The sequence below is a fragment of the Oxyura jamaicensis genome, chromosome 1 (genome assembly GCF_011077185.1).
Source record: "Oxyura jamaicensis isolate SHBP4307 breed ruddy duck chromosome 1, BPBGC_Ojam_1.0, whole genome shotgun sequence".
Taxonomy (NCBI): domain Eukaryota; kingdom Metazoa; phylum Chordata; class Aves; order Anseriformes; family Anatidae; genus Oxyura; species Oxyura jamaicensis.
The window spans coordinates 180,582,649-180,598,737 of NC_048893.1; the positions used below are offsets into that span (position 1 = coordinate 180,582,649).

General features: G+C 33.8%; 1 protein-coding gene across 1 annotated transcript in view; it reads right to left on the bottom strand.

Moving 5' to 3' along the window:
• NBEA (neurobeachin) overlaps positions 1–16,089 on the bottom strand; it is a 527,091-nt gene that overhangs the window by 394,926 nt on the left and 116,076 nt on the right. The window contains exons 7-10 of the mRNA XM_035337838.1: positions 10,402–10,521; positions 7,098–7,244; positions 1,754–1,951; positions 844–977 (exon numbers count right to left, since the gene is read on the bottom strand). Of these exons, the coding sequence (XP_035193729.1) occupies positions 844–977; positions 1,754–1,951; positions 7,098–7,244; positions 10,402–10,521 (599 nt within the window). The remainder of the gene's footprint in view (positions 1–843; positions 978–1,753; positions 1,952–7,097; positions 7,245–10,401; positions 10,522–16,089) is intronic.

The following is a 16,089-nucleotide window of genomic DNA, read 5'->3' on the forward strand; positions in this document are numbered from 1 at the left end:
TATCCTATCCTATCCTATCCTATCCTATCCTATCCTATCCTATCCTACCTCCAGAGAATTAGTCCACACACTTGGTTCTAACAATTCTAGACATTTTGTGTTGTAATAGAATAAGATTACCCTCAGCATGAGATGCAGCATGAGATCTTAAACAGAAAGCAACAGCCTCACAAAAATAACTGCCTCTAAGCTTTACACAAGTCAGCAAGGGTACAGACAGACTTCTAAGCAGTCCGTTGCATGTTATGCACTGAAGCATTTATCCAATTTCCACGTGTGCTCAGTAACTGAGGGTTAGGTCTGTGTCACCAGAACAGAGTTTTAATATGCCTCTGTTTAAAAGTCTCTTTAAAGTCTCTCCCAGTTACTGTTGCAACTGTAATATGGACAAAACATATCTGAGTATAGATGCGTGACTTTCTGACAACGTGTTAATACGGTGGTATCTTTCCCTTGCTTGGAATGTGATTAAGAATGGATTTAAATGTCACAGACTTTGAGAAGTAAACAACATTGCATTGTCAAATAAAAGCACATTGATTTATTTCAGAAGTTGCAAGACTATCACAAAACTATCCTTAAAAAATCTAATGTGATTTGAATTCACTATTTAATCCAATAACTTCTGTCCAATTTCATCTGGAATTTCCTCAGTTTATTACAATTTGCACAGCTCTACAGTAAATTACTTTTTTCAAAAAGAATACATATTTAAAAAAAAAAACAGAAGTAAAATACATCACATAATTTACAAAAAGAAAAACAAACAAAAATTATTCCCACAGCAGAAACTGAAATATTCTTAGCTGAATTCCATGTTTATCTTGCTTGAGAGAAGCTTACCAAACTGTTGTTTCCACCTGACTGTCATGCAGCTGTCGATTGTCTAGTTGGGCAAAGAGAGGAAAAAGAACTTGAATTCCTCCAATGGAATGAATTGCACTGTGAATGGAGTGGGTTACGATAGCTTTCACATCCTAAATTAATAAAAAATAAATAAATAGAAGGAAAAAAAAATCCAGTTTTGATCTCAGTTTTAAAGGACGGTTACAAATATAACTTAGAAATACTTTACCATTGAATAGATTACAAACTCAATGAGACATGTTTTAACTTAATTTCACTACTCATGTTTCAGATATACTCATTACAGTTAAAGGCAAACAAAAACTTTAGCATGATGGCAAATTCTGGCTAATGGTATGAAGTATATATTTCTTAATGAAAAAAGTTAGCAAAGGACTGTTCACGTGATAGGTGTTATTAAGAACTGAAATATAAAATTACAGTATCCTTGTACAATAGCACAGAAATTATATTGTCATCCAAATGATGATGAGCTAACAGCTATCACAGAACATGAATTTAGTAACATTAAGTATTGAACAGAGAAAATTCAAAGTATGCAAGTACTTTTGTTATATTTTTCCTCTCCAGAAAATTTGCATACAAAGATTACGTTGGGAACAACAGCCATAGTAGCATACTGGTATGCTGTTCTCAAAAATGATATGGAGATGCACAGAACATAGAAAATAACATAATAAAAAAAGGCAAATACATGCTTTAAAGGAAAAAAGGATAATCTCAATGAAGAGATAAGTTTTAATGTGTACCTAGTAGCTTTAAAAATTTGTATTTGCTAATAAAATTAACAATCAGAAGCAATAAGCGGTTAAATCATAGCTTTTGTATTTTCATTTGTTCAACTAAAAGAATTACAATGTTTGAAAGTAAAATAAAATACACAAACCTGAAGCATAAGAGCATGTGGGGAGTGTACAAAAATTGAAGGATTTTCCTTTGGTGAGGATTCAAGGCATAGCTGGGCATCAGTAGCCTTTGCATTATACGTAAATGCAATGCTACTTGCAAGTTTCCCATCATAGAGCACTTGTTTATGGTGCTCAGCCAGATGAATGTCACTCTCAGATTTAAATTTGAATGTGCTCTGAAAAAAAAAAAATAAAAATTACAAGAAGCTTTATAAAGTAAATAGAATTTTGAATCCTATACCATTTTGTTTAAGTTAACAGTTATTTTAAAACAGCACAAATCCCAGGCTTCATTAACAATCCAGATTATATATAAACTAGGTACATAAAAACAAAACAAATTCTAAAACCCACATTTCAAACTAAAGATTCTTAAGCTTACAGGAAGAATGAAAATCTCTGTTATTCTTAAATATACCATGAACCATATCTGATCTATTTTTTTTCTGGCAACACTGACAAATCAATCAAGCACAAGATAGATTTTTTCCTTTCTGCAAAGAGTTGTCAGATTTACTTAGAACACATCTACTTTTACATGTAAAAGTCATTTGACAGTGGCAAAGAGACAACTAGTAGTAACACGCAGTCCTTTGTTGATACAAGTAAATTCATTAGAAATTATCACCATTTCATCATTGTAATATAAAATTCAATTTATGTTTCTAAAATCTTTACTCAGTTTAAAATGATTGCTTATTTTTTATTGCATATAGCCATCTATATAGTTTTCATCCATCTATATATGTTTTCATCCATTTTGTCGTAACAAATTTCTCTCTTCCTCCTGCCTTCAGCACAATAAGAAAATATATTATGAAACTGTAAAAAAAATATAATCACTAGGGTTGTTGTTGTCCAGGGTGGAAGAATTAAAATAGGCAATTTATAGGCTATCAGCTGCTCTTTCAAAAAATAGTACAGGTTTCTGCCAGTTATGTAAACCCATAAAACCCATGCAGCTTTTGCAGAGTTCTCAAGGCTGATGGAAATCCTGAAAAAAAATTTCTTGTTTATGGCCAAATGATGGGAAAGGGTGACTGCTCAAGTGACTGACAATATGAGCTCTTGTGACAAGCATCAATTTGTCATAAGAAAGATGTAGACTGAATAAACTGGGCATCTGACTGCAGCTGATTGAAAACCCTTGGAGCAGATCTGTCAGTATGTTTGGTAAGGAAACTCCCAGTGATCCCCACTTACTGCTTTGTGCATATTAAAAGCCTGTTCAGCACTAGAGACTTATTTTGGAAGAAACTGAACTAGAAATGTTCACTGACTGCTGACAGTCATTCAGTCCAAAGTATCAGACTTGAACCAATCTGAAGCAACAACCCCTCCCAACCCTGATATACACACTGTTGACATTCAGCCTTCAGCATCGAATGCTTTAATTTATAAACACATTCCCTTATCTTGCCACACTGCTCAGTGAAGCAGAAATAGCTAGACTAAATCTTATGGTTACAGCTTGAGAGTTGGCTCTCTGGTCATATGACTGTCTACATCTCACTTATCAGGAAATCACTACTACAGGTTAGAGACTTGTCCTGATGAAGGTCATGATGCATTTCTCCCAAAGAGCATATTTAACTGTACAGATTTATCTTTGTACACTTACTGCAGATACAGAAATAGTTCAGTTATTTCACTGATTTCAAAAGTTATCTGAAAAAACAATTAAAGCCATCCAAGCTGAACAAGAATGATCTTAAAGTGGAAATGCTATTGTTCTATTCACGTTATTATAATATGATGGAAAAATAAACTATTAGACACAATACTCCTTTGGTACTAACATTAGCTTACGCAAAAATAATCTAAGGTTAGCATACTCATCCTGTATTGGGGACTTGGGAAAATGCATCCACAGGAGGACAGCAGAGGCTATCAAGTGTATAAGGTCAAGTAGCAAATGATTAATTACTGCTCATGGAAAGAATGCAACTTTGAGATCTGGTACAACCAGTGTGAGGGCATAAAGACCAGAGAGAACTTCGTTTTAATATGTTGAATGGTAAATACATATATTTATTCCTTTATACCTTACATAAATTAGCTTCTTTATCAATTATTCAATATAGGATTGATACATATATGATTTTATATGAGATCTTATATGATATATACGTGATTTACAAGAAACCCACGTCTTTGATTTTCTCTGCCCCTACCTCAAACTTGTCATCAAATAAGCATCTTCTCTAACACACTCACAGTAACTCCTGAGATAATTTTTAGCCATTATTTTTTATCTGGTTGTCAAAGTATAATAAAGAAATGTTCAGAAATATCTAATACATGTGAATTTTTGCACATTTAATATCAACTTAGTGCAACCAGCTTAAGAGAATCAATATGAAGTGTTTTCCAGACTTCACAGGAAGGAGAGTGATATCTGTCTATTCTAGCTAGAAGCAGGATACATGGAGAACTTGTATGATGCCCTGTGATTACAATAATAAAAACGGTCCAAATTCGTTTTGGTAACAAAGTATGAAGCTTTCAGTCAGAATATAGATTATTAAAAAAAAAAAAAAAAACATGGAAAATACTATAAATTTGGATTTTTTATTTATCCCATATGTATATTTTCCACTTAGGAAGGCAACAAATACCATGAAGAGTTTTAAGAGAGCTACTGCCATCTCATGCTGCATTTTTGTAACCTGGGACATAGCACCTGACTTTTAATCAACCTTTAAATGCCTACCCTTGAACTGAACTGATGAGCCTAAATTCATTCATTTAAGCACAAACAATATCTTAATGCACTATATTCACACAGTATATATACATATATTCATACAGCATACAGAATTCCATAGAACATGCAAACAATCTAATTGCAGGAAGTTTGGGAATTTGTTGCACTTTTACCTGCACATTCTACATAAGTGGTATACATGGTGTCAGACTACAAGTGGTATCAGAATTTACTGCAACACTACAAACAGTATAAGAATCTATTCAGAGATCATAAACATTTCTGCAATTTTTAAACCTACATTAACTAATAAAAGTTGTCAAGATAGAAATCTAAGCTTTTGTGCAGCCAGAGAAGCAGCTGAAAATACCTATGTAAATAGAAGTATGGCATAAGGCTATTAAGACGTAGGCTTATACTAGAATCATAGCAGTTAAATTTAACAATACAAAATTAAAAACTCCCATTTACCATTTATGTATATATTAATATTAGAAAAGAAATTGCCTCAACCCACTGGAAAACAATTAAGCATTATTTTCTTTTGTTGCAGGATTATCTTTATAATAACAGGAATTTTATTTCTGCAGCATAAATTTTAATGTCACTACATGCATTGCATGCATTCTACACCAAATATTCCAATAAAAGCATAATAAAAATACACAGGAAACAACAGGAGAAGATCATAGTCCAACTCATCTGCAGTATCCAATGCTCAGTGCAACTGAAGCTAAAGCTAAAATGGTAAGAGGCACTTAAGGTTGTTCAGAAGTGCAAAGTGATTGTAGTAGATGTTGTAGCTGACTGCATGTGAACATTATAGACAAAATTAATGAATGCTGCAATCTTATATAAATTATATTGTAAAACAATAGCTAAACATTTTATCTAAAGTTTAAAATCTCAGAGGCTTCTACAAATGAGAAATAGGCATTAATTAATATTTAACCATTATTAGTAAAAGCTAATTTTTCAGATTCTTAGAGAAAGAAGGAAAAAACAGAGGAAAGAGGTGTTAGCTGTGCTGGGAACACAGGCTATACCTAAATCATGATATACCAAGGAGAAGTATCCCTGAAGTATTAGATTAATCTAAGTGACATTTTACAAAAATCAGTAATAATCTATAGGTGTGAAGAAAGTTAGTTTAACAGAAGTCTAATAACCAATAAATGTAATAGTGATCGTGCAGTAACTACTGGAAATATCATTTAGCATGAAAACATGTAGGCCTTATGAAATCCTTCAACACTCAGTATTATTACATAATATTTTTCACTTGAAACAAATGAAACCATTATTCCTATTTCATATAACTTCACTATGCTTCTGCAAACCCGGTAATTTAATAAATTCATAAAGACTTACTACATTTATTATTAAGTGCTGTAAGGTCACATTACTTCTTTTTGTATGACCAACCCCCCCCAAAAAAAAAAACAAACAAAAAAAACATTTGAAGAAATCTTTGTTCAAACAAAATACAGTATTAATGTTGAAATAAAGTACCCCTTGTTTGCACATGTGATACACTTCTTGACTAACTGAACATTTTAGGTTTTACAGAAGATTTTAACCATCAACCACATGCAACAGACTTCCCCTTCTCCAAGTACCTTTGACATATATTTGGCTATTCACACTACATACATACCACAGAAGATATTTTCAGTTGTCACTGTCATTTAGATGCTAGTTATCATCAAATGACTTAGAGCAAATTATTTTCAGCAAAGCAAATTAATGTTGTTAGAATCTAAATGTTGATCTGTATTTGCCCCTTTTTAAAGGTCTTTATTTTAAAAATATATGATATATACTAAGAACCTGCAAATATTCTAGATGATACTGCAAATTTCAAAAATCAACAAAAACAAAATTTGGGAGTAAATGATGGTAGAAATTCCATCCTCTTAAGCTAGGTTAGAGCCGTTCATTCATTTTCAAGTCTTCTCTGCTGGGCAAACAATTTCCACGCACTTCTGCAAAACATTTACTTTTTTTTTTTTTTTTTTTTTGATAAAATAATACTATACAAAGCCATTTCAAGAAATAACTAACATTGTTCATACTAGAGATCAAAGTTTATGTGTGCACCATGAATTTGTCCAAACTGTCTCGCCCCGCCACCCCTTACATTTTCTCTGGCAAAGCATATATGAAAAGCTCAACTTTTACTTCAGTAGAACTCTTTAAAACCATATATTTGAACAGAATTGGCTTATTATGCTTTGTTCAACGTTAATCTGCTTTAACTCAGTTTTTAAACACAAAAGAGGAGAGAAGAGGAAAGTTGTTCCCCTGCCATTTAGTACTCAAAACACAAAATTGCTCTAATTTAATTATGATCCAAATTTTTAAAAATCACATATAATCATGTTTCAGCTATTTTTTTAAGCAATTACTTGCATCTTTCAAAAAACTGGTAGAAATTAAGAGCAGTTAGGAAACTTGACAAAACCCTTATCTTTTGCTGAAAACAAATCACACAGCTCTGTATGACCCCAAGAGGAATATCTACATTTACATATAGCTTCCAACTATATCTATCAATTATATCTATCAATTATTTTCAGTTTTACAAAACAATGCTTTTTAAGACCCATTATTACCTTATAACCAGGTCCTAACTGATGTATTGCAAAAATCTGTGCTGGGTTGAGTGCTTCCGTGAATACATATACTGCTCCAAGCTGGCCACAGAACACTCGATTAGCATCGGCAGTTTCCGAAGAGCCAAGAAAACATTTGTCATAGCTCTATATCAGAAGGAGGCAATGATAATGAGCTTTAGTTATACAAACTTTTATAATGAAATAGTATCACGTGCAACTACTGGAACTAAAAATAAATGGAGACCGTAATTAAGGAAATAAAACATTCACTTATTATTTCAATACCTAAATTTTTGTAGTGAACAATTTAATTTTGAGTATCTTAGCATTTATTATTTTATGGGTTGGTATTACAATGCTGTTATGACTGGCTATTAGAATTTCTTTTTTGTTAATCATTTAACATACAATAGAGAAATTTAGAATGGCAAAATACACTATTCTTCCACTGTTGTACTAAAATAGCTCAACACTTGCAGCAGAAAAACAAATACTTTTTTTTCCTACTTTGCAACTGGTGCACAGTCTTCTATGACCACATCTTATAATGATGTAGTTTGAACTTAAACTCCCTTTCTGACTTCCACAATCACAGAAGTCACTATTTTCTGTTCTTTCTTCCCACATCTACTCTTCTAGATGCACCAAGACCTTCTGCAGTTCTGCACGTGTCCATTTCCTATTATTTCCTATTTGAAGTGTAACTTTATTTTTTATTTTTTTTATTTTTTTCACAAGTTAAACTTATTTTGCAAGAATTCTTCTGGTGCTTCCAAGAAAAAAGGCTTTTAAATCAAATGAAGTTTAGAACTTAACCATCCAAAATAAAGATTTGAGAAATTAGGAAACAAGATGCTGCACAAAGAGGACTACATCAAAAGCACAAGGATCCTTGGCAAAGATCTGTTAGTTTCCTTGCCGTGTGTACTTTAATTAATTAAAACAAGGAATGGGCCTCACTTTTTGAGACAAATTAAACTACTATAATCTGCATTAGGAGGCCTCTTGGAGCTCCAGAAGCATTTGGACAGTGCTCTCGGATAAAGGGTTTGATTTTTGGGTGGTCCTGTGTGGAGCCAGGAGTTAGATTCAAGGATCCCTAAGGGTCCCTTCCAATTCAGGATATTCTATGATTCTATGACATCATATGTCAATGATGTCATAGACAAGTTTGATGTCTATGACAAGTTTGTCTTTATTTTAGTATCTGAGCAAAAAATCTTCCACAAGACTTCATTAACCCCCTAATTCCACGTCTCGAACAGTTTTATGCTTTCTCTCATGTGTTCCCATAACTGGGGGAAAATTCCTAATCTAATATCCATAATAATCAACTCTTCCAATGTAACATCCATCTCTAAATGCTATTTGATCTCTTATAATCAACCATTTAATGTACTGATCAGCTAGTGATTGTTTACATTTGATTATTTGTGTTATGTGTTTTCATGCGCTATGTGTTTTATTTAAACTTTTTGTCATAATCTCTAACTAAAATTAGTCCTCGGAATAAAAACATTGAGTTATGTGACACATAACTAACACAATAAACTTTTTATAGCTTTTATATTTTATTAAATAGCATTAATGAAGTTGGAGTTAACCGAGACGTCTTCAATGTCTGCACATATGAAAACCGTAGGCTGAAGTATTGGATACAAGAGGTAAATGTCACATAATGAAAACTGACACTAAAATATAAGAAAACTGTAATGTGAGATCTATCGGAGGGGAAAAAATCAGTTCACAGTCTTTTCCAAGATAAAATCTATGCTTGAAAGAAAATTAAACTCAGTCAGTCCCTTAACTTTAAAATCAGTAATGCAAATCTAATAAATGCTTTATTAATCTGAAAAGTATGTAATCCAAATGAGTTTTATCCAGTGGTAACTTTGACACAGCGAGCATCTGAACAATTTTGTTTTTATTACATTTAGTATTTTCTTCATCATTAGGTGTACAGTCTCATTCCTTCCATCATAGAAGAAAATTGACTTTTTTTTAAGCATAGATTTAATTAAAATAATTTATAATCCAAAAATATTAAATCTGATACATTTCCTGTAAGAACATACTGTTAACATAACTTGAACTCTGTCCAATTAATGTTTGCATGTATACCTGTAAATACAGCTAATCTTCTCCAGGTAAAAATGACTAATTTCTGCCTGTGGTACAAGCAGACACAAGAACACTGTATTCACTTGTTCTGAGCTGACTGATACTATGCAACTCAGTGTCTCTCAATATCTTTTAATTGTCAATCTCCCTAGTTGGCCATCCAAGCCAATAAAATGCAAAATAGAAAATTGCAACTGTGTAGTACTTAATTTGTACTTGCTAACAACATTAATTAAATACTAATTCCTTAATAATTAGCACAGCATTTCTAATACTGGTCAACTGTCTATGAACTAATCCAAGTCAAACAATAAAAGAGGCAAAATATGCTTGGTACTGGGACATAGATGTAAGACATAAGACTTTGTTTAATGCCATAAGTTTCCTTGCGCTTCTCCATGCTTCTGTTTTCCAGCTTTAACTTTTTTTTTTCTTTTCTCCATAATTTCTATTTCTCTCATTGCTTTAAAACGGTAAATTTTTCATAGAAGAAATTATCTCTCACAATATTTATACAGTGCTTAAAACAATGGGACTCTGACCATTGTGCAGACTATTCAGTTCTACTGCAATTTAAAAACAAAAACAAAAACAAACAAAAAAAACTTAAAATCTAATATTCAGTCAACAAAAATAGCATCTTTTAATCATTAACAAATATCTCTTCTTGAATAAAACAGAATTTGATGTGATACAAAAATGAGTACTTGGCAGCATGCATATTCATTAGGCTGAATGAATCAGTTTTTCTTAAGGGTTTTCCTTAATCTACATCTCTCAGATCTGTAATTTCACCATAACTGTCTATAGAAAAAGTGAAATATGAATCCATTGTTATCATTGTCCTCTATACAACATCATATATTAAAAACATTAACTACAACAGTCTCTTCAACAAAATCTCCACAAATTTCCTTAAAATAGTTTTGTGAAATAGAGCCAAAAATCCATAATAAAGGAAAATAAAAAATAAAAATAAAAACATACCCAAAGAAACCACAGCAATATTAAATTTTATGAAATACATAGCTAAGACTTTTTAAAGCTTAAAAAAAATAGAAAATTTGCAAAGATCTAGGGAAAATAATGTACTTTTCTTTCTTTTTCCATTTACTTTTAAATTAGATGAACAGTTTGATGTGCTGTGAAGCTTTAAGAAAGGAAAAAAATAAAATCTTACATCATTTGTGTTAACATGCCAGGCCATGTCACCATAGGATACCAGCTGACCATTCACATAACATCGTATTTCACTGTTTCTCCAGCGATTATAGATGTGTACAATGCTTATCATGTACCACTGAAAAGAAATGGAAAATCAGTATATAATGGTAGTTTTTGTGCTATAACACACAAACTTAATGATTATCATTGAAAATAAGTGAAAAATCTCATGAAGTTATATGACCAGTTATATGATATAAATCCTTACAAATTCATAAAATTAAAAGTCAAGTCAGTGGAACTTCCAAGTCCACTCAGTAGAACAGTGCTCAGACATAACAATGTACCTACCTACATCTTTTTATGGGATATGACCTAAAAATGAAATAAAATTAAAACACAATAGAATTTAAAAGATTATTACATTCCCTTTCATGAAAGTGTAATCTAAAAACATAAGTACTATACACAAAATACAATTGAAGTTTCATCAGAAATCCATTTCTATGTGCCTTAACAAATTATCATCACATATCTCTGTCTTTTAATCTATGATAAATTATTAAACAAAAGGAAAAAAAAAAAAAAAAAAGTCACAGCAGATTTTACAGCCCAGTTTAGCACCTTATCTCATCTGCTTCATATTTTATAATCAAGGGGAGAAAGCATCTGAGTAAAACACTTCCAAGTACAACTATGATGGTCTTTCAAATAATCTTTTAAAATGGAATCATTATGTCCCTAATGAATTTTAACTGCGAATTGTAAAGTTTAAGAAGAAAATCTTAAATTTCCTTTAGAACCCAACCTTCAAAATAACCTAATCCTAGGAATGGTGTTTAAATCTTTTGTGACCTGCAGATCAACTCATACTTAACTATAGAGGGTGTCTATTCTTTCAAAACACATACAAACCAGGAGAAAATGGACCTCCTGGAAAGAGTTCGACAAAGGGCCACAAAGATGATTAAGTGATCAAAGCCTCTAACACATGAACAGAAGCTGAGATATGTGACAGTATAACTTGGAGAAGAGAAGGCTCAGGGACATCTTATCCATGTATATAAATACTTAAGGGGCAGGAAGTAAAGAGGGAGTCAGAGATTTCTCAGTAACAGGATGGGCGCAATGGGCGCAAACTGAAATACTTGAAATATCATTTAAACGTAAAGTAAGGGTGGTCAAACAGTAGAGCAGTTTGTCCAAACAGGCTGTGGAGTCTCCTTCCTTGGAGATGCTCAAAACCTGACTGGAAACACCTAGAGCAGCCTGATCTAGTTGCCACTTCTTTGAACAGGAAAGAAAGACTACAGATAATGAACAATTACTCACCTGCTTGGAATTCAAGCCATTTTATGAGCATGTCAAAAGACTGATCAAAGTGATTTTATTTATTTATTTATTTTCAGTTAACTGCTTAAACTGAATATACTGACTTTATCTTTTCCTGATGGGTAAGGCTGCAGTTGTCTCAGCTGTCATTATAGTAGCAGTCTTGTAGATGTTATCATTTGGTCTTACTGGGTACTGTTCATTTATTGCGTTAAATATATTATTATTTGGAATAGTCATTTACAATTTATTTGTCTTCCCTTTCTTGGCACATTTTAATTATTACCTTTTGACTGTTATGTTTAGTTAATTTTTGTTTGTTTGTTTTTGTTTTTTAAAGCAAAGAACTTCTACATCCCTTGGGATTTTATTTTAATAACCTTGTTTTATGATTATGCCACTACTTTTCAGAATACTTAATAAACACATCTTCATGAAAATAAGGTATATCCCCCTCCCCCCTCCTGCCCATTGGATATTTTCAAAGCTAGAATAAAGCTGAACTACCTATGCAGCAAAATACTCATATCTGTACGAGCTTTACTAAAACATAGCCACCCTTGGAAAACAGCACTTCAGATACTCTAAAGAGATGCATCTCCTCATGATTTACCTATTCGGTAAAAGGTCAAGTAGTTTAAACCTCCATCAGCATTAATTTGTATCATTTTGTGTGATTTTTATAAAATTTTATGTAAAATTTTTCAATATCCAAAATGTAATTGTATTTCTAGGCCTATGTTCCATATCCTACAAGAATACAAGTGTCTGTCCCAGACAGCCACATAAGTCAACAAACATAAGTCCCTAATACAGAAACTACATTATTTAATTTGACTCTAGGTTGTTTGAGTGTTCAGAGAACCTCTGAGAGAATTTCATGTATGTTAAAGTCTGAACTGTCTCAGTAAATCACTGATGGTTTCAATCAACTAAATTTTCTTCCTTGTTGACTTGTTTTACAATTACATATCTTACAATATAAAACAGCTGTCAGTAAGTTAGAGAAGCCATCCTCTAAGTGGTTGAGGTGGTCTTTCTCTTCTAAACCAATACTCTCATCTATAATACTGTGCCATACCATCATTATCTTTATAAAATAGTGAATCAGTTATTTGTCATGAATTTTCAACTTGTTGAAAAAGTACTTCACAGAATGCATTTAGTTTGCCCCAATTTAATTAAAAAGTTATAATTTTCACCTGTTTCCCTCAGCACCCTGTAATTATTTGGATACAATTGAAAATGTTGTAGGCAGGTCCTTTATCTTTTTCTTTTCATATATACTCCTGAGAAGTTAAATGATACAGTCTACTAAGCATGACTTTAAAATGCAGCCCTGATCAATTTCACCTTTTACATGTGAGGCAGGTTTAATAGATAAAGATCCTACTAATATAAAAATTTCCCTCTCTGTGTCAGTGGAAATAAAAGCAAAAACATTTTTACTTGTTGCTTTTGAAATCAGAGAAGTCACACAATTAGAAATAAAAAAGCATGCAGCAAAATATATTTTCTCAATAATCTTTGCAGTAGTCCCTAAACTGAGTTGTATTTTTTATATTTTTATATTTTTATGTTTATATGCATATTAGAATACACATTTTTCCACATCTGTTTTTCAAGTCTTTAAAAATGTATTTTCACATTTTCCCCTTAAAAAGTTATAGTTAACAGGAGGGTAAAAAAATCCTACTCATTATACAATAGTACATACGAATATCTCACTGCCTTCATGTCCAAGTAAACAGATTTATTGGGTCATACTAGATTAAGGATGTACCACTGCCGCTTTGTCTTCTGAAGTCATGTGTGGCCAGCCTAATCTAATTTCTTTTTTTTCCAAGCAACAATGAACAAAGTAGTTTTTGTAGGCTGAAATTCTGTAGACCCCAGGGGAAAAAAGAAAATAAATAAATAAAAAAAAAAGTTTTCCCTTTTGTAGAAAGATTATATTTCACAAAGGAACGCCTCAGTAAGTTCAGCAGAAAATTAATCACTGAAATCTGAAATTTAACTTGACTATGCTAAGTAAGTGCAAACCATGCAACTAGTTTTAGTCAATGCTTCTTTTCTGAATCTTCCACATCACCTAACAAAAATATGTTAGATGAAAAATTCCTTTGTCCTCTTTCATTCAAAAGTTTATTTAACAATAATCTCCACTTACTGATGATGATGATTTTCGTGAGAGGAGACATTCTTTGCAATGGCACTATTAAAAATTGTATCTTTTATAGCTATTTACTTATATTTACAGTTACTTTTGTAATAATCTGATAACGATAACCTCCAAGTTCTGTCCACATATATTCTATGATTTTCCTTTTACTATGCTTTAAGAGCATGTCAGATAACATGCCAGTCTGCAAGCTGGTGTGCAGGTTGTCCCATTGTGTGTAGATTAAACTTAATAGGTGACTCATTTGTTTGGAAACAAATAGATCATTAATCTTCTGTTGCAACACTGTCCACAGATCCTATAACATGAGCAATACCATCTTTCGATAGCATTGGTATGCATGTCAAGCTTTATTTAAAAGCAAACAAACAAACAAAAAAAAACACACAAATTTTATCATTTTGCTTTTTTTTTTATTTGCATGTTAACCACCATTCCTTGCATATGCATTTTCTTTTAGTCAAAATCTCCTTCCTGTCATGCAATTTTTTGAATCTTTAGCATAGCTACTGCTTCAGAACACTATCTACATCTGTTGCTCTGATCTCCAAGGCAAGCTCTAAAAAACACATTGAATTTGTTTTTGCATGTAGTGCCTCTGACAAATGAAGACGGAGAACTGGTAATGACTGATGGGGAAAGGGCAGAGGTACTCAGTCTACATTGCCTCAGTCTGCCTCAGTCTACATTGGTGGTCAGGCTGCCCAGATCTCCTGTCCCCAAAACTCTACGCAAGGGTTGAGGGAGCCCACTGCAAGTTGGGGACTTCCTGATGCAACTTAATAAGTACAAGTTCATGAGCCTTGATGACATGCATCCAAGGGTCCTGAGAGAACTGCAGTCACCAAACCACACACCATCATAACTGAAAAGTCTTGGCAATCAGGCAAAGTCCCCAGTGACTGGAAAAAGGGAAGCACCACTCCTATTTTTAAATAGGGTAGAAAGGAAGACCTGAAGAACTACAGACCAGTGAGCTCCACCTCTGTGCCTGGCAAGATCATGGAACAAATTCTCCTGGAGGCAATGTTATAGCACATGCAGGACAAGGAGGTGATCCAGGACAGCCAGCATGGCTTCACCAAGGGTAAATCATACCTGACCAATCTGATGGCCTTCTATGATGAAGTAACTGCATCAGTTGACAAGGGGAGACTGACTTATATCATCTCCTTGGATTTCTGTAAGGCCTTTGACACGGTCCCATATGACATCCCAATCTCTAAATTGGAAATATACGGATTTGAAGGGTGGACCAGCTGGTGGGTAAGAAATTGGCTCAATGACCTTACCCAGAGAGTAGTGGTCAATGGTTCTGTGTCCAGGTGGAGGCTGGTGACAATTGGTGTCCCTTGGTCTGTCTTGGGACCGGTGCTTTTCAATATCTTCATTAATTACATAGACAATGGGATTGAGTGCACCCTCAGCAAATTTACAGCTGACACCAAGCTGAGTGGTGCGGTTGATAACAAAGAAGGAAGAGATGCCATTCAAAGGGACCTGGACAAGCTGGAGAAGTGAACCTAATGAGGTTCAACAAGTCTAAGTGCAAGGTGCTGCACCTGGGTTGGGCCAATCCCAGACATGAGCACAGACTGGAAGAAGAACTCATTGAGAGCAGCCCTGTGGAGAGGGACTTTAGAGTTCTGGTGTACGAAAGGCTCAACAAGAACCAGCAGTGCATACTTGCAGCCCAGAAGACCAACTACATCCTGGGCTGCATCAACATAGGCATGACCAGCAGCAGGTGGAGGGAGGGGATTGTCCCCATCTACTCTGCCCTTGTGAGGCCCCTCCTGGAGCGCTGCATCCAGGTCTGGGGCTCCCAGCACAAGAAGGATGTGGAGTTGTTAGAGCAAGTCCAGAGGAGGGCCACAAAGATGATCTGAGGGCTGAAGTACTTCTACTGTGGAGAAAGGCTGAGCAAGCTGGAGAGGTTCAGCCTAAAAAACAGAAAGCTTTGGGGAGACCTCATTGTGGCTTTTCAGTACTTAAAGGGGTCTAATAAAAAGGATGGAGAATCACAGAATCACACAATAGTCTAGGTTGGAAGAGACCTCCAAGATCACCGAGTCCAACCTCCGACCTAACGCTAACAAATCTTCCACTAAACCATATCCCTAAGCTCTACATCTAAACGTCTTTTAAAGACCTCCAGGGATGGTGACTCAACCACTTCCCTGGACAGCC